This window comes from Diadema antillarum, unplaced genomic scaffold, assembly GCF_040938485.1.
Source record: "Diadema antillarum isolate AM-2024a unplaced genomic scaffold, OU_Dant_1.0 seq00000906_RagTag, whole genome shotgun sequence".
Lineage (NCBI taxonomy): Eukaryota > Metazoa > Echinodermata > Echinoidea > Diadematoida > Diadematidae > Diadema > Diadema antillarum.
Window position 1 is genome coordinate 752,391 of NW_027271764.1, and position 23,028 is coordinate 775,418.

At 40.3% G+C, this 23,028-nt stretch overlaps 1 protein-coding gene across 1 annotated transcript in view; it reads left to right on the forward strand.

Moving 5' to 3' along the window:
• Positions 1–4,324: 4,324 nt before the first annotated feature.
• LOC139741141 (uncharacterized) overlaps positions 4,325–23,028 on the forward strand; it is a 115,405-nt gene continuing 96,701 nt past the window's right edge. The window contains exon 1 of the mRNA XM_071651728.1: positions 4,325–4,415. Within this exon, the coding sequence (XP_071507829.1) occupies positions 4,325–4,415 (91 nt within the window). The remainder of the gene's footprint in view (positions 4,416–23,028) is intronic.

The following is a 23,028-nucleotide window of genomic DNA, read 5'->3' on the forward strand; positions in this document are numbered from 1 at the left end:
GTCCATGGAAGCTGGCAGCTGGGTGATAGGGCCAACCCGTAGACGTACACAGCATTTTCATAATGTCAAACTCTCTTGACCAACCCTGAACCCGATCTATCGTAATCTCATTAGTGTCGTGGCTCCCTCTACGGCAATATCTTATCGGTGTCGCCGTTTGGAGCGTCGGCTGGTGGAGTTCGACCGGGTAGGAAGCTGAACAGGTTAACCGTTTTTGTGCCAGGGACTTTGGGACAGTGTATACAACGCTACGGGTTTTTCTGTGTCAATCGGCACTAAAAGTACACAAAGACTTAAATGACAAGTGAACCCAAATATTATGTGTGGATTGAATGAATCCAGCAATGTTTATAAAACACATCAGGGAAGTTTGAAAAAAAAATGACAATTCATTCAAAAGTTCTTATGAATTTTTATGTTTCGGTTCAGCCGTCGTTGGATGAAAACACTATTACAATTCATGATGTTACATTCTATGTTCACCTCTATGAAGAAAATTTCACAAAATTTGTTTTTCTTGATGAAAAGTACAAATTCCCTCGACTTGTTATTGACATAATAATAATAGTTATTCCCCCTGCTTTCTGAAAGAGGTGAGTTAAAGTGCTTTTTCATTATTATTAACATTATTATCATTGATAATAATATAATAACAATAATAATAATAATAATAATAATATTATTATTATTATTATTATTATTATTATTATTATTATTATTATTATTATTATTATTATTATTATTATTAATATTATTATTGTCATCGTCATCATCATCATTTGGCTGACTCAATCTCAGAATGGCGGCATGTTGCAACCCCAAGCACAAAGGCCTACAACTTTTATAGACACTGAGCAAAGAGAAAACATATCACCGGTCAAATGCGTGTTCAAACTGAAGAGAGATCCATGTGATTATTGGTGACAAAATGGCGTCTGAAATACGGACATATCAAAGTACGCCATGTTGTACCTCCTTTTTTATTCTCTCCTGCAAGGGTTTCAAGAATTACCAGACGGTCCATGGTAGATGGATAGTATTACTATTACAGCTTAAAACTTTAGACAGCGTTAATGACGACATTCAAGTACTATGATACTACGTGATTCACCTGGTAGGGGTTATGTAACAGCATATTTCTTCAGGTGTGAGTTTCTTCAGTTTGTCTCCCTCTACAAATTAAATTTGTTAAGATCGCAACTGCTGATCTGTAAATTAACAAACATGTCGGAAAAAAGGAACCAGTGGGACTCGAACCTGTCATCTACTGCTGGTTCCTTTTTTCCGACATGTTTGTTAATTTACAGATCAGCAGTTGCGATCTTAACAAATTTAATTTGTAGAGGGAGACAAACTGAAGAAACTCACACCTGAACCTTCACCCCTCTGAATAATATCTTTCTTTCATTTAGCATATTTCTTTTTGCAGCATTCCAATTGAGTATTTCTATTTTAATCATTTATTTTTCTCCTGAGTCAAAGCAAATTCTTTGAGTACTTTGTATCTCTAAGATGCAATGATTACTCAAATTCAAAGCAAAATGTCACCAGGGTAAAGAAGAGAGAAAAGAATAAAAGATTCGTTTTCTATTATTATAAATGTTGTTATCTATATAGTTTAGAAGTGGAAAAAATGAGCAAAGAAATTTTTCCACTGATAAATTATATTCATTTCTGGACAGTTTCCCTCTGTTTGAGTTTGTTATCTACTTTAGAAGGTACATAACCACTTGCATCTGAACACGCATAACAAACGTCAGCCATCATATACGTTTTTTTTTTTTGTTGTTATTGTTTTTGTTTGTTCGTTTGTTCGTAATTGGCAGTGAATTGGATACATCCAGTACTCAACATGAATGTGACCTACAAAAGATATCAGACTAATGATGCTCTGGGAACTATTCGTTATTTTGTGAATGATTAAAGCCTAAGTGGAAAATTTGGTGATGGCAATGGCGTATATACATGCGATGGCGTTAATTGTGATGGCATGTTGTATAAGTATTTTCGTTCCATTATCGGCAACACTAAAACGAATGCACAGCATTTGTTGTTGGGTGTCCTGGAAGACCGCCTGAGACGTGAAATTGAGATATATTTCTCTTGTGATATTCGTCCATTATCAAGAAATTGAAGCCTCGTCTGGTGATGATTCTGTACACCTGAAGGCAAAAAGACATGATTCCTTGAAAAAAGTCTTAGCAATATGAGGCACATTAGACTAATTATAGAGGCTATGTTGTCTGTTTACTGACCAGCTATATGAGGCTGCTCTCACACAACGTGAATTACCGAATGATGTGTGTAAGCAGGGAGGAGGTGAGACGAACCCCCCCCCCCCAAAAAAAAAAAAAAAAAACACGTGTTGGTCATTGGTTAATTCCTTTTCGTTAGCATTGTCGACACGCACAATTCTGAACGGAGACAAACCAAACAAGATTTAGGGACGAAAAAAACCCCAAGGAACAATGAAAATCAGTAATAATGAGTAATCAGGACCTCTTCTCTTATTTCCAAGTGCTAAAGTGAGAAACCTTATCTCCACTTAGACTCTTAATCTGTTTGAGCACGCCACTAATCCGTTCTCACAAAGCAACTTCGGGCTATCACATTCTTTGACTTTGAACGCGTATTAGGACCGTGCTAAGCGTCATATTAGTTTTTTTAAACACTGATTGTTAAGTGCATGGTCGCGACACCTTACTGGCGCGATGGTAAATCCGCCATGAAGTATGTCGTTACCCTCGACTATTCCTGGTCACACAGTCCGGGTGTCGAAAGGCAGACGACACGCCTGAGAGGCTCCTGTCGTATAGGTTTGTTCTACGGCAGAACCAGCGCCGCCGAGGTATGTTGAAACAGGGAGGTACCTCCCTGGTTGAAACAAGTGCACTCGCCGGGCGAATTAGACCGTGGTGATTACAGGTCTTGTTCGCGAAATCGCCGAGATGAAAGAGTCTCGGCAGACGGCAAGCCCATTAGGTCGTCGTCTGCTGTTTCTCTAGCCCCCAACAGCTGGTTTCTGCATACATAGATCCCTATGCTCCCGTATTTGCCGTACAAGCGCCCGCTCCTAGCCAGAAACTAGCCGACTTGCCCTCGGAGACCCCAGCCCAATCACAAAGACATTCAAGTATCGGCTAACTGGTGTTTTATCGTGAAAAATCCAGTAAATTACAGACAATGTGCTAGATTGGGCAGGCTGTAAAGTCGTTCAAATAGGGTCGAAGGGAATATCTGGTTTCTGTATCGTCTGATCATATTATCGACACCCGTTAACAATCTCAAACTATGCATCCTTTAGTTTCATCACTTAAAACCTGAAGAGTTTATTGTGTCAGCGCGGGAATTTCAGCAATGCGTCACGTCGGTTGCATGGTTGTCGCCCTCTGCGGTAAAAATCTGTATAGGTCGGATCGCTTGGTAGTACAGTGGAGTTGCAGTTGCGTGCTTGGTGGAAATAGCGAACATTTTTTTATTCGGGATAAAGGCGTGCGGAAACCCCGAATCAGCAAGTGAGGGAGAGAAGGAGAGAGCGAACGAGAGAAGACAGGCATCACACGCAGCACGGGGCCTAGGCTAACAGACAATCGCATATCCACATAGGAGCCCTTTCGTGTTTTCCCTGCCAGCTTTCCTCCTCCCTTTTTCTCTCCAAACCATTCGAGTGCAATTTGACACAATAGAAACAACACGCTATTGTCGTTGCGTGGCGTCTACTCGGGGCGATTACACCTCATTCAGCGGTGTCTAACATTTCGAGCACGGGGGAATTGTCCACGGATTTGCAGTTAATGGGATCTTAATTCAGCCACCTCTTTAGACTGTTTGATCATTCCGTGGGCCACCCTGGGACCGTAGCAGTTACTCCTGCAGTCGAGGGATTTACGAAAATCTACCTCCTTTTTTCCACCTTTCTTCCTCTGCAAGTTCTACGCATCTTTTCGCGATCCCCAGTAGGTTTCTACCGGTTTACTATACAATACTTGGATCCTTGAGAGTTTTGCCGGCATCAACTCTTTCCTACTCCGGGAGGTCCTCATCAACTCTTGACTCCTGATCGCCGTAAAGTCCTGGAGGATCGTGTCCGCTTGTCACCTTACCTTGGATCTCTTGAGAATCTGTCGGGCTGCGAGAGCTGACGTATCATAACACTGGCCGACCCTGTCTTCGACACCCTTTCCCCGATCCCCCTACCTACACTGAGCCATCCTTGACTTGGACTCTGGAGCTCAATTTTTTTGGGAGCACTTGTCGCGGATTTATTAATCTCGTAACTGAGCCACTGGTTTATACCATATCGGTTCCCGTCATCCGGCACACCATGGGAATAGTACGGAGCTACGTCTTGTCTGTACTCCTCGTCTTTTCATCTCTTTGGTTCACGCAGAAATCTCTGGCACGGACAAGTTTTCGTGAGTACATTGTGTCATTTGTTTCAAATTGTCAAGCAGGAAACCCCTCAAAAAAATTAATATATCAATTTAAAAAAACCGCTCAAAACCAATACCATTTTAAAATCAGGAACTCATTCCCTCAGACCGCTTACAACTGTAACTAACAAATAACTTCTTTAGTTACAACTATACAACCACCATTTCTACTACGCCTGTGACAGCGACAGCGACGACGACAAACTAAACAACAGCAACAACCACTACTCTCGCAACTTTTACAACTAATATGCTATGTAGGTCCTATATAAAAGTTGATTATTGTATTCTATTGTCATGATATTTTATTTCTCTTTATATACACTGGCACCCTAGCACCTATCTGTTATATTGGCATTCGATTTTAGTTCATTGTGTGCCATCAGGGCAGGGAGATTACAATGTGACCGATGAAGGACTTTAAGCCTATACATGTCAAATTTATCATAGTCTTTATTCGCGAAGAGTTCATGTTTCATGCCATATAGTTTTAGGTGTTTCACTTTTATTTCTCAGGCGCGATATGAAAAGTACTTTTGTTTCTCAGGTGCTATGTGAAAAGTATATGATGCATTATGTGTTATCATTGAATGACCAATGGATACTAAGTAATAAGGTAATCTGTTCATGAAAATTAACCAATTTGATAAAACGAGAGCGTAATCAAGAATTTGTGCGTTCATCGCCGTCACACGCGGATCGAGCTGTTATCAAACATAATGATATATCCCATTTTTGGGTCAGTATTGTAAGGCTCACTCCAGCTAATGGAATGACATGTGTGTTATGAAACGCAACCGACAAATTCTAGCTCGCAATGAGGGCAAACGGTGTTTAGTGTCAGCGGCGTTACAAGCTATGTACTTTCCTCCACGACCGGGTTCAAACGTGCTTCACTCAGCGAGTGGCTTTATCTCCATTTCCTTCCTTTACATCGCAAGTACATCGGTCTCTTTTTTTTCTCTCTCTCAATCGCAAAAGGCTTCGCTGCTCTGTAAGGTTCAGCTCCCATTTTTGGAGCACACGGAGAGATACAATATTTCATGACAGGATTTGTCGAAAACAAAAACACCACCAAGCAACTGTACTCTGTCCATATTTTGTCAAGAGCAAAGTCAATAGAAATACATGAACCTGTCCGTATGTGCCAAATGTCCAGTAATTCTGTACACACCCGAAGTACTACAAACTTTCGGAGTCCACCCAGTATCTCTCGTGCAAAAGAGACAAGTACCAAGAGCGATGTGGAATACACTCATTCGCTGCAATGCCATTTTTGTCCCGTTCTGATAAATATAAATGTACGTGTTTGATCAAATCTTACTCATTTTTTTTGCCACTGATAAGAGTATGATTATCTTCATTATTATTGTGGTCATCGCAAGTTTTTTGTTTTTGTTTTTTGTCTTTGTTTATTTTTTTTTTGGGGGGGGGGGGCATGGGCATCATAGATATAATTACTCCAACGGCAGTGATTTTTAGTGATTCCCCAAGTTGGGTGGCATCTCACTTCCGTTACTGGTTTTAGGTTAAACTATCTATACCTTCCTCGACTCTCTCACTTCCGACTATCGATGAAAATTGCGTTTAGTGTCGAATTATCAACTGAAAAAAAAAATGGATGAAGTAGGGCCTATTTCATAATGAAATCAAGTTGTTTTCTCAGATATACTCGAAAGCCAGTCATTGCGTGAAATTCTCTTGCGTGTATTACTATTTCATTAAAATATTTGTTAATATCGTTTTGAAAAATAATATCTAAATTTGAACGCATAAATATCTTTAATGGGAATGCCTTTAATACGTTCTCAAATAGGGCTACTGACTTTTTCTTTGGCTGCAACGAAAGTATGATATGCTCAGCAGATGCGCTTGCATATTCATTTGTCTTTGTCTGATGTTTACCATGTGTGCTATTGAACTTTTCCCCCTTTCTATTAACCCCCGCGATTTTGGTTGTACTTTTACCACCACCACCGGTTAGATTCCAAACATTGAAGCCGACAGGCGGCGGAGAGCTAATACGAGAACATGCTCGCGTATCGTCGGTGCGTGAAGCACCAAGCCGCCGCTGCGCTCCCCGAGCCGAGCCGAGCGTCGATGAAAAAGAATTAGAGCTCGTCCCATGGGGGGCATTATTTAAAGGACCACTTTGGCCTCCCATACATTACTTCCATTCTCTTTTCCCCCATACCCACACGTGAAAATGGTAATAACGATAGTGGTGGCAAAAATTTGATAATGAATTCGATATCAACAATTATTGCAGGTGAACGTTGTGATTATGTTATGATGATCATTTTCATCAACGATTGGTATAAATGACGTCATACGGTCAAACTGTTGGGCGGTGGTTTGCATGAAAAGTGCATACGATAGAAAGAAAGTGCCATAATAGTCCATTTTGGCACATACTCTTTTCATAATCTGCCAACGAGGAACATTGAGAGTCGCTGTCTTCAGGAACGACAACTTACTCATATCCTGCGAATTAAGACTCAAGTCACATACATCTTTCTACAGCCGAGATTGATTCGCTGTCCTAATTTTACATCAAGTCTAGTTGTAAGTAGCATTACGAGCCTATGAATTATGATTTCATTTTTTTTTTCGCCCAAGTGAAATTACAGGTGCTTTTCGAAGTGATCGCGATTTCCTCAATGAATTTCCTTCCAGTCTTCTCGATACATACGTAGTCTTGCCGCAATGCTGTTGTACGTAAAGTAACCCTACCTATTCCAAGAAAACATAGTGAAGATTCTCTTCATATTTCGTAGATTCGTTTTAGACTGGAAAATCACTGGGACAATCCACCGTCAAGTCTGACAGGAGCTGTCCAGACATTTCCAAATGATTGAATAAGTTAGTGATCAATCTGAATGGAATAACATAGGCCTATAGGGCCTAGATGATTTCAATGATAATGATGGCAGAGCTATTGCGGTTCAGTGCATGGAAAAGACCATGAACTTTCATTCATAAGGTTCACATTCGAGTCCCCGGGGGTGTAGAGGTTGTTCCCGTACATGTAGGCTTGGCACAGTAGTCTCATTGTCCAGTCGTAGGTGACCAACAGTCGCCAGTCCCATGGCTAGTGATAATAGAAATTATGGTGCTGATGCTGTTATCAATGATAATAACTTTAATAATAGTAATGATGATAACATATGCAAACAATATTGAAGATGATAATAATAATGGTAACGATTGTATAACTCTACATGAAGATATCATCATTATGATCATGTGTTCATTATCAAAAATATAAATGAATGCAATATTTACATGAAAATCTCCAAAATACCAATGATTTATAGAGGGCCAATTATAGGAGAAAAACGATTAATTCCTGTGATGGAACTATGCATGAAGGTGATACAAATTACAAGAATCAGTGACGTTCGGCCAGAGGCCGATACGCACACGTAGTGCGTTTTGTTATGGGGTGCACGTCACGAGTCCGACACCCACGAGTCATGCAGCCCACGAATCATACAGCCCCCGAGCTCGACACTGAGCAAATAAGGCTCATGAGCCCGGCGCTAGGCAAATATGGCCCATGAGCCCGACGCTATAGGAAAATAAAACCCGCAAGTCTGACACTAGGGGAAAAAAAAAGGCCCGTGAGTCCGACACTAAGGCAAACAAGACTTACAAGTCCGACGGTCTAGTGGGCCTTTTTTGGGTGTAATGAATAGTGTCGGACTAGTAGGCCTTGTTTCGATTTGCCTAGTGTTGGACTCATGGGCCTTATTTGCCTCGTCACGAGCTCGGGTGCTGTTCGTTATTCCGAAGATTCGCTATTCCGAAGGTTCGTTATTCCGAAGGGTCGTTAATCCGAAACACGAAAATTCCCTATACCTACAGGTTCGTTAATCCGAAAATGAAATAGGGTTCGTTAATCCGAAAATTTGTGTCGTTATTCCGAAGGTTCGTAATTCCGAAGATTGGTTAATCCGAAAATGAAATTCGGAACAATGAACCTTCGGAATAACGAATCTTAGGAATAAAGAGCCTTCGGAATAACGAACCTTCGGAATAACGAGCTGTAACCCACGAGCTCGTGGGCCGTATGACTCGTGGATAACGGGCTCTTGGGATGAACCCTTTTTATGTCCTGTCCACCTACTCCAAGCTCTACCACTACAATGCATGTTCAATCTAAGCCCAACATTATCAGCTTTTATTTAACAAAATTATTCTCGCAGAGGAGAAAGTTCGACGCTTTTCTCGATGAGCCACCTTCGCCAGATCAGTTCAAGGTTGTTATGGTCGCGATTCATGCAGCCCACCTTAGCCCTGCAGCTAACATCAAACAACCACGCTCGAAAACATACAGAGAAGGTCCTGTTGACAATAATTCCAACATGCACTTACCTTCTTACCTTATATTCCTATTCATTCCACAAGTAAACCCAAAGCTGATGTGAGTTTCAAAAGTTTAAGTTTACTCTGTGATTTTTATAAATTTGCACGACTGACCATCAGAACAACGAAAACCATGCACAATCTGGCCATGAAAGAGATCAAGTCATACCATTAGTCGCAAGCGTTTTATATCCGCACCGACCTTACTCCTGATCGTGTGAAAATTCAGCTCCCTGTAATAGCTTCCGGAATGACTGGTTCCTTTAATGTCCCGAAGCCAACACACCGGTACAAAGGAAGGCTCATGTGCTTTCCTAGTCTCCCTCCAGGCTCTGGATTAATTTCTTTTATCCAGGTACCTCTCAGACTTTCCGAGGCGTGTTTTCTTATTTTAAACCCTTTTGAAAATCAAAGCAGAACGGGATTGGCATTTGAGTATTTTATTTTGGGAAGGAAAAGGAAAAAAAACGAGAAAAGAAGAATAAGAAGAAACATACATGAGTGCTATCATTTAGTATCAATTAGGGCCTATCAATGCTATTAAAATAAAGACGCACTGGCCTAAACTGTTCAGACTAACGTCGCAGCTTTCCTCTAATTACCGTTTGTAACAATGGAGTTGTATTATTGTTGACACTTTTGGACACTTTCTGCAGCCTGGCCGAGGACACTTTGCTCGTTTCACACAAAAACGAAAAGAAAAAATAACACACAAAAACAAAGACAAAAGATGTTCTTCACACAGAGCAGGGAGGTGAAAGAGAGAGAGCATAAACTGCAACACACAAACTAAGCCGTGAGAACAAAAAATTAAACACACATTGAGATTTCAGGTCACAAATTGCTGCTTTTGCCAATTAATACAAGTCCACGTCATACGTCAAATTAGTTTTAAAGGGGAATTCCTGACCTGTTAAAACTAAGTGTGATGAGAAAGAGTGGAAATTTATAAGCACAACTATGTAAGTTTGATCAAAATCAGACAAGGATTACGGAAGTTTACTGCTGTTTATTTTAACTTTTAACTAAGGTGGAATTCCCCTTTAAAGCGTAATTCCGCACCGCCATGTTCAAGTTAGCTTTAGTGGATGAAACAATTAAATCAAACTAACGGAATGTGAACTCTGTAAAGCAAAAGGGAAAAAAAAGTTATGGAACATCTAGAACTTTCCGTAATCTTCCACTCACTTTTATTAGTCACGCAACACTATTAGGCCTCCATCATGTCACTCTTATTACCGATGGTGATACTAATGACGAAGTCAGCAGCATTTTCAGAATTATGTAATTAAAAGTGAAATTCCACCCTGATATCACGGTGTTTTGTGTGAAACCAGAAAATTCAGAAAAGTAGAGCAGTGAAAATTACGGAAAATAAAATCAGGCACACACACAAACAAGATACAAATTGTAAAGATCTAGATAGTAAGTCAAATTAGCAAATCTGTGTCATGTAAGCCTATAGCGTTGGGCAGCTTCCATTTGGTGTGTGCAAACAAATTCATCAATTCTTTTTTTTTTTCCTCCGGGCTGATCATGGGTTTGACCAAGACTGTAACAATTAAAACTATAGCGCGGATTGTCCGATCTTCCTCAAAAAAAGTTATCGCTGTGTTCTACTCATATATTTTTCAGTCATTGTATCCACATATGCTTTAGGTTAGCATACCTTTCAGATATAACTTCATCAGCTATAGTTTAAATATTATGATGAAATGGAATCTAGGAAAATAATGATGCAAAACGCCGTCTACAGGCTACAGTTTCGTCAATTTCTGTTCGAGACCTTCACAATGTCTTGAATTACAATGGGTCTGAGCGTTGGAATGTTACTCAAATGAAATTTTAGGAACAATAAGAAGGTTAAAGGGAAAGAAAAGGTGTACTAGTAGTTGCTCGTCATTGAAGGCGGTTATAGACCTGCATTAATCTTCGCAGCACTTAACCCATGCCAAGAGTCACGGACACTGTGTTTGCAAAACACACTTCTGCAGGAATGTTACACCATGTTGTAGCACGGAGCAGACGACCTTGAGAGTCAACGTAACGGAGTGGAGCTTTACCGTGCTATACATGACATTGGAAACAAAACAAGTGGCAATGGAGAACGCGTGTTTTGCTTTGCTTTCTTTGAGTACTCATGAATGCATTCACCTGTGTTTGTTTATGTTTGTATGTATTGGAGGAGATTCGTAAAACAACCAAAAATACCCCCTTTTTTTTCTTTTCCTAACGTTCTCTCTATGACATCACATAACACGAAAGCATAATTTTATGCTGATTTTCCGGGGAACGCTTAGTTCTTTACCAAATGTTTACGGACAAAGACGACTTTCCCATTCTGTACCCCTGTACCCGCTGTGTGATTTCTCTGAATGTGTTCCATTGTGACGTAGGCCTATATTCCGGATCGCCAACTACTGACAACACTCGCATTGAGAACAATGCTGAACTCGGAGACTTTCTTTGAAAATGATTTATTCGTTTCATCAAACTTATATGGGACATCTTCCCCAAGATCAAGCAATCATTCTTTATCAAATTGAATCACACCCCCAATAATTCGATATGATTGCGAAATTAAATGTTGTTACAGAAAATGAGAAATAATGAAGCGAGTGAAGCTACTATTCTTTTTTGTTGCTAGTATTCACTTGTCTTGACCTTCGTGTAGATGATTACGTCACCTTGAGGATCTATCTAACTTGGCGGAGTTATGGGCCCCTGTAAGATCATTATCATTATTATCATCATTATCATCATTGATGTTAATATACTGCTGGTGTTATTGTTGTTGCTATAGTTATCATTATCAGTCTGGTTGTTGCTTATGAAAGAACTTGAGCAGATTCTCTTTCTTCTGGAGAACAGAGAGAGGGAGAGAGAGAGAGAGAAAAAAAAAAGAGGGAGAAACCTACGTAGGAACATAATACTCGCAGCGCCTTTATCGTAGACTAGTACTACCTGAGAAGGTGTATTCATTGTTTGCATACAACGCCCAGGTGTGTGATACTACGAGGTCGCAATACCTGCCTTTGACACGGGGAGGAATGAGAAATGTGGACAAAGTTGGAGAAGTTCACAAAAAGAGAAATGCGACACCATGCCGAGCTCGTGGTGACAACTTCACGTTTTCACGTGGACGAGCTTTGCTATAGAATCAAACTTCCTTTTCTCCCATAATATAGGACCTACAATACTTTTGTACATAGTAAAATGCCTCTGTGTCGTATACCTCTCTTGTGCGATATAACGCAATGCTGAAACCTCGTTGTCGGACCCCGTAGTCAGGTCTGTTTCCTGCTTTGTAGTAATGAGATTAAAAACAAAAACCGGAAATGTTAAGCACATATGGTTTAACCACCACTTTTCTTTCTCCTTTTTTTAACATTTCACAAGCCCATTAACATGCTTAACTTATTTCCTTTTTACACTGTCTGATTCGGGTTAAAATTAGCAGACGATTATCTTGTACACACGTAGCAATGTTTTCCCGAAGGGTTCTGTCACTATAGTAATGTAATATACAGCACTACATTTGTATTCCAATGTATTTCATTTTGTCCTTTTCGGGCTCCTCGTCATCCATGGCTGACACCTTGTTTAGGTCCGAACTACTTGTACTAATATATTGACAAGAGTTTAAAGGGATCTATAGTTTTGGTTGAGACTTAAAGTCAGGTTTTTATCACTTTTTGGTGAGATAGTGAGAAACCTGAAGAATGAAGATTTCAACGTTTATTTGATGAAAATTTATTTTGAAATGGCTGAGATATCCAAAACACAGAGTGATCCTAATTAAGTGTGGGACCCACATTTTATTACGATCGTTTTGTCTTACTTTGTTCTTGGATGTTTCAGCTATTCCAAACCCGATTTTCATCAAATAAACTTTGAATTCCTCTTAAAATGGCATGGTCTGTACTATATCATAAGTGGTTTCTTGATATCTTGCAAAAAAAAGTTGAAGCCCAATTCTCATATCTCCACCAGTATTGTACCATCCCTTTAAATCGGAGCATAGGGATATAATTAACAGCAACAAGCTGTGATCATCCAGCAAGGTAGCGGTTCGAATCCCTCTTCGCCTGTGATCAGATTTGTGTGCCTCTGCTGCCTCGTATAATATTTGCCTGACCATGGTCTGACGTACTAATATATTTCGTACACTGCAAAAAGTCCGGTGTTAAATAGTGAACACCGAGCTGGTGTTAAATTTTCGGTGCTCATTTATGGTGTTAAATTAACACCTCCGGGTGTCATTTCCAAATATAAAACTGTTTTTTGAAGAGTTTCTTAGTAACTGCACTTCTCGTTGGTTTTTAATTTAAACAAGACGATCAAGAATTTTACATTAAAATACTAGATTTTTGAAAAAATATGAAAATAAATTTACACCACAGTAACACCAGCTGGTGTGGTCTCTTATTGAAGCTGGACGGGTGTTAAACCATTGATATCAACACCAACAAATATCAAACCAACACCATGTGGTGTCATTTTTGAATTAACACCAGTACAGTGTCAAAATATCACCAGGTACAGTGTCAAATTAACACCACGAAGTGTCAGGTGAACACTTTTCAACACCATCACAGTGCATTTTCTACACCTGTGGGTGTGGCCCTCTATTAACACTTGATCGGTGTTAAATTTAACACCCATGGTGTTAAATCTAACACCGATGTTTTTACAGTGTAAACGCTCTCATTACCAGGTGAACAGGCAACCATATTCAGTGATATAGAGTTAAATGAAAGTAAGATTGTAAGATCAGAGACGTCGGAATGGCACCTCCGTATAAGCCATAATGTGTGATGTTTAAATTTGATAACCCGAAAATGAACCATCCATACTTTTACAACGTCCCATGTCCTTGAATTCATTAACTCTGACGTCAAAACGAGTAATCAATGGGCTGAGCTGCAGATGGAAAGTATTATTTGCTGCATTCTTGAGGGAAATTCTCTCCACTGCTCAGTCGACGCGCCAAATTTCATCGTTCAGAAGTCAAAACCTGATTACCCAGCAGTCAGAAAAAACACACCTTGCCATAGATCTAAAGCGACTCTCATAGTGCCAAAGTGTTTACATCACTGGTCGCGTGAGTGGTAAATTAGAGTTGACGTGGTGCTTCGTCACTCGTTCTCACAACCACATTAGCGTATGATTTCTACATTTTTGCACCGAGTCCGATCTTTTTTTTTTTTTTTAAACAGAGTGTCCCCCCCCCCGGTATTTTCTGTTTGTTACTGCGTCTGTACCAATGATTCGTTCGTTCATGAATGACACTGTCGGTATGTCGAAAAGCTGTATCATCAGGATCCTTGTCAGCATTCCGTGAATAATATATCCATATCGCATTAAAGCAATTAAAGGGCAATTTCGGACCAGTTAAATGTTAGTCTGAAAAGGACTATTAGAGTGATATTTTGTAGGCACATGGGTGAAAATTTGATCGAAATCGGATAGAGATTAGGAAAACTATGAAATTGTGAAGTTTTGCTGATATTTTCGAACAGCTGATGTTTTCAAACAGTTGATGTTAAATGTATATATTATGATGTTTTTTATGCTATCACCTCACAATAAAATTTTCATTGATCGTGTACAAAATATAAGCAGTGAACGAAAATTACTTTTCTGCTGTGATAGTGTACAACACTATGCAATTCCCAGATGAATAACTTCATATAGATAATCAGTCAGATGTACGAGGATTTGAACCCGCGTGGCATAATTGCGTCTAAACACCCCCCCCCCCCATGAAATTTTTAAGTTTTTGTGAACAAACTGCACTGTATACGACAATTTGTGTGGAGATGACATCAGCAACTCACTCATATGCATACTCATATTGACTGCTGAAAAACTGTTTTGTGAAAATCAGCAAAACTTCATTTCATAACTTGATAATTTATATCACATTTTGATAAAAGTTTCCACTGTTGTGCCATCAAAATATTACTCTCTCTTTCACGCTAACTTTGAGCTGTTCCGGAGTTGGCCTTTTAAAAGCAAAATTTGCAGGGCGTGATGGGCTGAGACATCCATTAACTTCAGGGTACCACCAGAAACAGAGCTTCCAACAAGATTTGCACAAAATCAATAATCTATCTACACCGCAGTCTACACACACACACACACACACACACACACTGCGATTTCAACCGTATATTAGCATTTCGTAGGTATGACGTCATAGAGGAATGAGACAGTATCAAAGCTTTTGTAACCATTTATCTACAAAGCAAGCTATTATTAAAAAAAAGCACACACATACATCGAAAAACGTGTCCGTCTGGTGTTTGCAGTTAACTGTTTCACATGATATCGACCAACGTTGACCAAGTTTATTCATCATCATTTCAAAGCATATAGTTAAAAAAAAAAACTGGTGGACATCGTTCGAAATTATAGGGTATAACCAACAGGATTAGCTCTACAAAAACTGATGTAATGGCAAATGGACTCGATGAAATGCTAACCGCGGGCACTCAAATTTGGGCGCAGTTGAACGCAAGTAACCTGTCCTAATGGTATAATCCTATCAGTAAACTAAAAGGTGAGAAACAAGTATAGTATTATGGTCTATACATGTCGCCTTATCACTTTATCACTCTGCCCTATTACAGTTGTGGATCCACTTTTTTTTCTGCCGAAATTTAGGAATGTGTTCCTCGCGATTCGGTTCTCGGGTTTAAAAGCTGAAAACTCTCGATTTCTTCAGCAACAATAACAAATAACAACGAATAATTTACGACAATCGTTGAGAACAGTAGCAAACCACAAACCTTGTACATTCTTCCTTGATAAGAATGCATCTAGCTTATCGATTAGATCCCTACTATCATAGCGTTGATGACCACTGGAAGCGATACGAACAAGGCCTTTGCTTTGCAGGTTGAATGTAAAGGCAACACAAAAGTCATTGCAGCTTGCCTGCTTTAATCGCGGCTTTTATCCTAACCACAAACGTTTTAAAGAAAAAGACTCAAATGATAAGATATAAGATTTGTTAACATAGGAATGGAACGATTCCTGCAAGCAACCACGTTTGAATAAACTCCTTAAAATGTACGTTTATTCTTAACTCCATCAATCCGTCACTTAACGTGACTACGGGTGGCGCATTGCATGCACGTTGCGTACCAAACATTCCTTTCTCAAAAGTTTATGAGCATTTAGTAGAGACCATTACGATCGTGAGAGAATGGCAATGATGACTGTTAGAAGGTTTCAGTGCTTATAGGGTCTATACCCATCGTTCTGTTTAACGAGAGAAATTCAAGAAGATTAAACGGTCAGGAAGTCTCAGACGGTAAGCTGGATTAAAGAGAAGCGGATTGAGCCTCATATTGAGCCTCTCTGTACATTCGTACAAAATGCTTTCTTTAAACCAGACAGTTTTGACCAGGCAGGGTGACCACCTGCCTCCTTTTGATGATGTCTACACACAGGGTTGAAGTTGACGCTATTGAGGAGAGTGGAGTCAGATAAAACAAACTTTGAAGATCATCATAGATTCAGAAATTTATAAAATTTATAGAATTTTGAAGCGAAACACAAGCGATTGCGAAACAATGCTATTATAGATAGGTCACAACCATGGTGTCGCCTTGCATTTTTATAGCTGGCCGTTGGTTCCTGAATACTTTGTGCTTCAGATGAGTTCCCCTTATTATAACAGTGTAACTCGCTCTGCTTGGAGTTGACCAAGCTTTGAACAGGTATGTAATGAGCCATCAATCGCTGTATCCCTCTCCTGTTAATTGCCAATCATTACACGCTAAATTGAATACCTGCCCACAATTGTATTTGCCCCCTCTTTAATCGAAAACTATTTTTAACGAGTCCTCTCTCTCTGTGTCTGGCACTTTGCTTCGATAATATAGTCAGTGTTTTATGCTCAGTTTTTACTCCCAGCTTGACTGGATAAACATCCTCTCCCGTTTCGAGTCCTTGATTTTCAGCATGATGTAGCATTACTTCCCATCGCTTCGCTTAATTTCTCATCAATTGAATCGGTGCAAAACCTGGTCAGAAGTCCGCGCTTGTTGGTGTGGGAGCAAACACTTGCGGTTTGCAGCTTGGCCGCGTATGCGCCTCTTCGTCTTGCCTCTTCTCCCACAACCTCTGAAAGCATTATAATAGAAAAACAAAACAAAACAAAACAAAACAAAAACTGCTCGAGATCAAAAGTCAATCATCATCTGCAACTTGGCTGAAGAAGTCGGAATCAATGTGTATATACACTCATTATCACATAGAGATATATACATATATGTATACTGAGACTCTCGGTTTGTTATCACATCTGCCATTGATAACGTCGGTTATGATATGACTGTACTCATGTTAACCCATGAGGATGAGCCAATTTTGCTACAACACGCATTTTCTATAGACACCTGCCTGAATATACTCGGGACTAGTAATTTGTAAGTGACTGTCTCAAATGATTATATATATCGAGGTGGTCGTTTTTGTGATAATTCTCGTCGGTAGTATTCTGTTTCTATTTAATGTTAGAAAGGCAAGTGCTAAATGTATTTGTTACAACATATCCCATTTTGCCTGTGTGTCTATCACCCTGTCATGCGCACAACCTGTCAAGTTAGTTTCGTGACCTCACAATGGCTCAAGCTTGACCGACGATCCGTGTCTCACCCACGCAGCAAACCAATCCCTAAACTCGCCAGTCAGCTGATGCAAAACATTTCCAACGTGTACCCATGTCAATTAATGGCCCTTCAGTTCATGTAGCATTGATGTGATATGAATCCAGTCCATTCGAAGTTATACCAGGGGATTTCAGCCCTCGAAATGAAACAGGCATGGATGCGGCGGTATTGAATCCGTATTACTGTCATGGAAATTCCGAGGTTGATAGAGCCACCAGCCATCGATGGTTCGTGCATAAAACACTCCGAACAGTCGTTAGGTGGTAAATATGCATTTACTCTACTTCACGCCCACCTCCTTCTCTTCGCTTTCTTTCAGGAGTTGAAATTTAGAAGGAGGAAAGAAAAAGAAAATCTGTAAGAAATTCAATAGACGATGGATATTGAAATGTGCGTGCCCCTCGCCTTCTGGAGAATCTTAAAATGTTCGTTTACCCAAAAGGTTAGCCAGGGTTTGATCTTTGCTTTTTCGAGAGCTGTCGATCAACAAACTTTCCCATCCCACGGCCAGGGGCAACCAAGAGAGACAGAGCGATAGAGGGGGAGAATGAGAAAGAAAGAAAGAGGGGGGATGGGGGGGGGGGGGGGGGGGGGAGGGGGCAGTCGAGGGGAGAGGAGTGCGTGTATGTGTGTGTGTGTGTGTGTGTGTGTGTGTGTGTGTGTGTGTGTTTGTCTGTGTGTGCGTGTGTGTGTCAAAAACTAGGAAGAAGAGTTGAGAGAAAGAGACATCAAAATTGGTTTAATAAAGAGCAGCAGGCGGAGGATGGAAACAGTGGCTAGTCAGTCATTGCAGCGGAGAACTTCTCCCGGAACTGGTTTCGGGGAATGTTGGTGAGCCGAAGGTTGGCATGGGTGGCTTGATGAGTGGAAGCGGAAGACATGATGATGATGATGATGATGATGATGATGATGATGATGATGATGATTGGTGTCACAGTGCTGACAACTCGACATTTCGTTTGTCAGTTCATGTTCACTCATCTCATCGCCAGCGTCGCATAGCAACCAGCACACATTGTTATGATATTCGTATACAAACAAACATAAATCATTTGAGGATAAATGTTTACTGTCGGATCTTTGAAAATAGACACAAACTTTTTTATTACGATATAAATTTATTTGAACATCCAGGATATGAAATAAGTGCTAACGAATAAAAGAAAACATCACAAATGTTATTTACAGTCTCTTACTCTCATCATAAATGTCAAGAATTTGTTTTTTTTTTTAGTACATGCAAAATATACATGGTTCAGGATGTTTTGAACTGGTAAAAAATAAGGAGTTACTCAATTGCATTCAAAAATGTGGAATCGCTCTATTGTAGTTGGATGAAAGGTAAATTATGACATTCTTAAGAGCATCCATGCACTCTGTGGATTCAGGAGACTGATCCTTGAACCGGACAACTCCGTGGTTTCCCCTAGCAACTGCAAGCTGCCTGCTGCAGCTGCATCACATGCAGCACATTCACTGCCATCGTCGATTTGGCGTCCCTGCCTTGATGGCGGGAGGGGAGGTGAGCGGCGTGATGCGATGATGTCGCTGGAATGGGGTCACTATGCGGCGTAAGACTTGACTGTAAAGGACTGGAGGCATACCCTATCCGTATGGAACGCCGAATAAACCCGTAGATCCTATGCATTGCTGTCATGTGTTTCAAGGACGACTTCCATTGGAGGCGAGGCGTTTGAAAGATGAGGATGAGAGTAGCAGCTCAGACGCAGATGAGCTCTCGAGGGGGAACGTGTGGCAGACGAAGATATAATGACTCTGGAATGACAATGGTATGGAGAACGGGGGGCCGCAGATGGCTTCCTTTTCCTTTGAGTCTTTCGGAGAATGGCAGTGTGTGTCTCAGGTTTGTTCGTTCGAGATAACTTCACGGCTGTTCCAAATACTTTTTAAGCGATGCTAAGACAAGCGGAGGAAAATTGTAAAGGAATATATGGAGTCACTCGTGCGAAACGAATATATGACCCGTCCTACTTCATGACAAGAATGTAGGCTATTGCAGAAATCCTATTACGCAAACTCCAGGGCCCTGTTTCACTAACGAGTTGACTATATCGAGCCAAAGTTGAACCTAAAGTTGGGACAGATTCAGATCAGATCTAGTTTGGAAGTGTCTTCCCATAGACATCCAAGATGTAGGCCCTGTTCTGAAACGTGGCAAGATGTGAGCAAGATACTATTGTCAAATGGCTTAGTGAAACAGTTCCTTACTTCTGAGGACTGATTTATCCCAAAACTGTCTCTTATACTTATAGTTGAATTGAACTTAGGATTGAGTTTAGAACTTAATGAGACAGCTTCCTGCATTGTTTGTGAGGCTCCCGATATGTGTATCCAGGGACATTCATTCCTTGTAGAGCATTACCACGTTCATGAATCACGATTATCATCCCAATATTCGTCTTAAAAACAGACATTTTAATGCACGTTTCCGCCACGTGCATCCACGTGAACGGTGTTACGACTGATTTCTCCTTCGATCGATCAATTGATTGATATTGACCACATGATTAAATTATTGATTTGTTTTAGCATCGCGGAATGCCCGTATTTCGTAGTAAAACAAAACAAAGCGGCCTTTACTTTGAAAATAAGAAGAAGAAGAGATATATGCAGGAAAACTAAAGCAAGAAATGATTGAAGAGCAAGAAATATTGAAACATTCAACATTTCAGAATACAAACCTACTTTATACAATATAATATTGGCGCATACATGAATATGTAAACCCCTTTTCCTACTATATCCCTACAAACTCTACCGCCAGTCATTATTTTTGTATTCACGATCTTATCATCGACCTTACTTCATCTCTATCTTGTCCTGATCTGTTTACGTCGAAGTCCCGCTGCTGACATACTTTTAACGTGCCCGTCAAGATACAAACTAGTCGTTCATCACGCAACAGCTCCGGACGGACCAAGCCCCATCTTCAGTCTGAGCAGACGACGCTGATGAATGGTTTTTATGGCACAGCTCGTAGTACGTCCTGGGGTCCTGACAGAGAATGAAATACACGAAGATCTGTAGCAACATGAAGATGTGACCTTCGCCCTACGGTATTGCCCCTACCAGCATGTTGCTTGTTCGTATGTTATCTTATTTCTAATGCGAAATCATAAATTGTTGCCATTATTTTCTTGTTTTTTTTTTTTATCTGTTCGTGGATTTCGCCCAGTGTGAGGAAAAAACGTTTCACCATCGCCATAAAATTTTCTTCCCATGTTCCACTCGTCTCGAAAAATCTGGGTCGAAGCCCACTTTTTTATGACTGAAATTGGCAACATCTGAAAGGACGTGAAATCTGCCACTGTTTTTGTTTTGGTGCACTGAGGTGGTAAGTCGACTTGGGAACTGTTCTTGATATACTAGTAGCCATAGAACCTATTTCCATGCTCTGTTCTCATCGTCATTTTCGTTTGTTTTCAGAACTAAAAAAAAAAAATGGAAGAGTCACATGCAATGTATTGCGTGATGTTGATGTACATTTTGTTATAATCGCGGAAAATGTTTAGCAAAAGTTGATTTACTGATGTTATGTAAGAACTGGACCCCGGGGAAGAAAAAATTGTGTCGACTTTGTACAGGACGTGATGCTGAACATAATCAAGCCAGTTTCCCCCTTTTCTGTTTATCCTTGTAATGCGTTTGTTTGCTTTTCATTTGAAGGTTTCATTTGGAAAATGAATATGGCTATTACCATTGCTACTACTATTAGTATTACGGGTGCTGTTCGTTATTCCGAAGGTTCGCTATTCCGAAGGTTCGTTATTCCGAAGGGTCGTTAATCCGAAACACACAAATTCCCTATACCTTGAGGTTCGTTAATCCGAAAATGAAAAAAGGGTTTGTTAATCCGAACATTTATAGCGTTATTCCGAAGGTTCATTATTCCGAAGATTCGTTAATCCGAAAATGAAATTCGGAAAAATGAACCTTCGGAATAACGAATCTTTGGATTAAAGAGCCTTCGGAATAACGAACCTTCGGAATAACGAGCTGTAACCAGTATTACCACCACTAGTCCAACTACCTCATTGTGACGTCATTACACTGCGCATTATTTTGACGAGTTCCTGCAAGTCAGTTTCTTTTTCTTTCTCTCTCACGAAAACAGATTTAAAGTGACGTCACATGTCCAGCATCATGTTCAGGTTTGGTCAGCTTTCATAGAAAGCCGGCATTGTAAAAATCGAGAGATCAATCTGATTGTGAAAAATAATGATTTTTTCGTCGTGAATTTAAGTAAAGAAATCAAGAATAAAATGACGATCTATGTGAAAGCTGCTGGGACACTTGTGATTCCATGACGTTACTAATTAATCAATTTGAAAATAAGATTCCAACTTTATATTACTGTTTTCTGAAAAAGGAAACTGTAACAGTTTCAAGTTGCCTATTTTATATCTAATTTTGATGATGTAGGCCTAGACTTCAATGTTTCTGTTAATTAGACTTGAATCGATTTTATTGAAGTTAATTCAGAAATGGGAGCGGTGTGTCGTTGCAGCAGGGAGGTGTGAGAGAGACACACCTCCCTGGTTGCAGCGTTATGAGCGTGCAGTAGAGTCATGGTGCAATTCCATGTAGACTGGACGAAATTTTGGCCGAGTATAGTACTTTCATAAAGGTCAGTGTCTTGTGAAGCTTTGCCCATGTAGTTCGTGTATAAAATCCTTATTTTTTCTATGGTTTACGGCCTACCTAAGTAAAATAGAAATTGACACGTTCACATCAGAAGGTCAACGGAGACAAAAGCTCCTAGCAGCCAACAGCAGTCGGTGGAATTCCGAAGGAATCGCATGCAACTTCTCCAGCCGAGCTGGAGGTATCTCGATTCTGAGGTTGTGACATTTTCAGTCTTTAGACACACTTTGTGGTGGTGAAAATCGAGGTCGTTAAAGTGGACGATCTCTTTGATGATTGCGAAAAAGGAATCCATCTTTGTCTTCAAGTGTGCGTTTAGACGGGAATCATGGGTGTTACTTCCCTTCAGAGGCACGAGAAATGCCGCCTAGCCCTAGATGTAGAGCGACTGATCACACTTTTCTCTCGCTTCCACTACGGTTCAACGTGACATCATGACCGTGAACTTAGTCACCCACAGAGTTTACTACACAGACCTGCTTTTTTCTCTTTCCTGATACAGAGAGAGAGAGAGAGAGAGAGAGAGAGAGAGAGGGAGGGAGAAAAGGCGACAGAGAAAAAAAGCCAATTCATACGTGCGAGATCAAAGAAAAAGCCGGAAAAACCTACCACTGTATAAAGGAGCGAAATTTAAAAAGAAAGAAAAAAACAACTTTGATGTTCAAAAGGTGTGCTTATAATAGTGACTGAAAAGACCAGGTTGTTTGTGGGTAAAATGGGAAGGTTGGACCCAGTATTTTGACAAATTACCATTTTCTTTTTTTTTTCGGGAATTACTTACTTTGCTTGATGACGTCTGTGAAACCAGGCTGGGAGGTAGGGCCTACTAGGCTCGCAGAGTACCTCCTTGGTGAAGCCAGGTAAGGGAAGTGTGATAG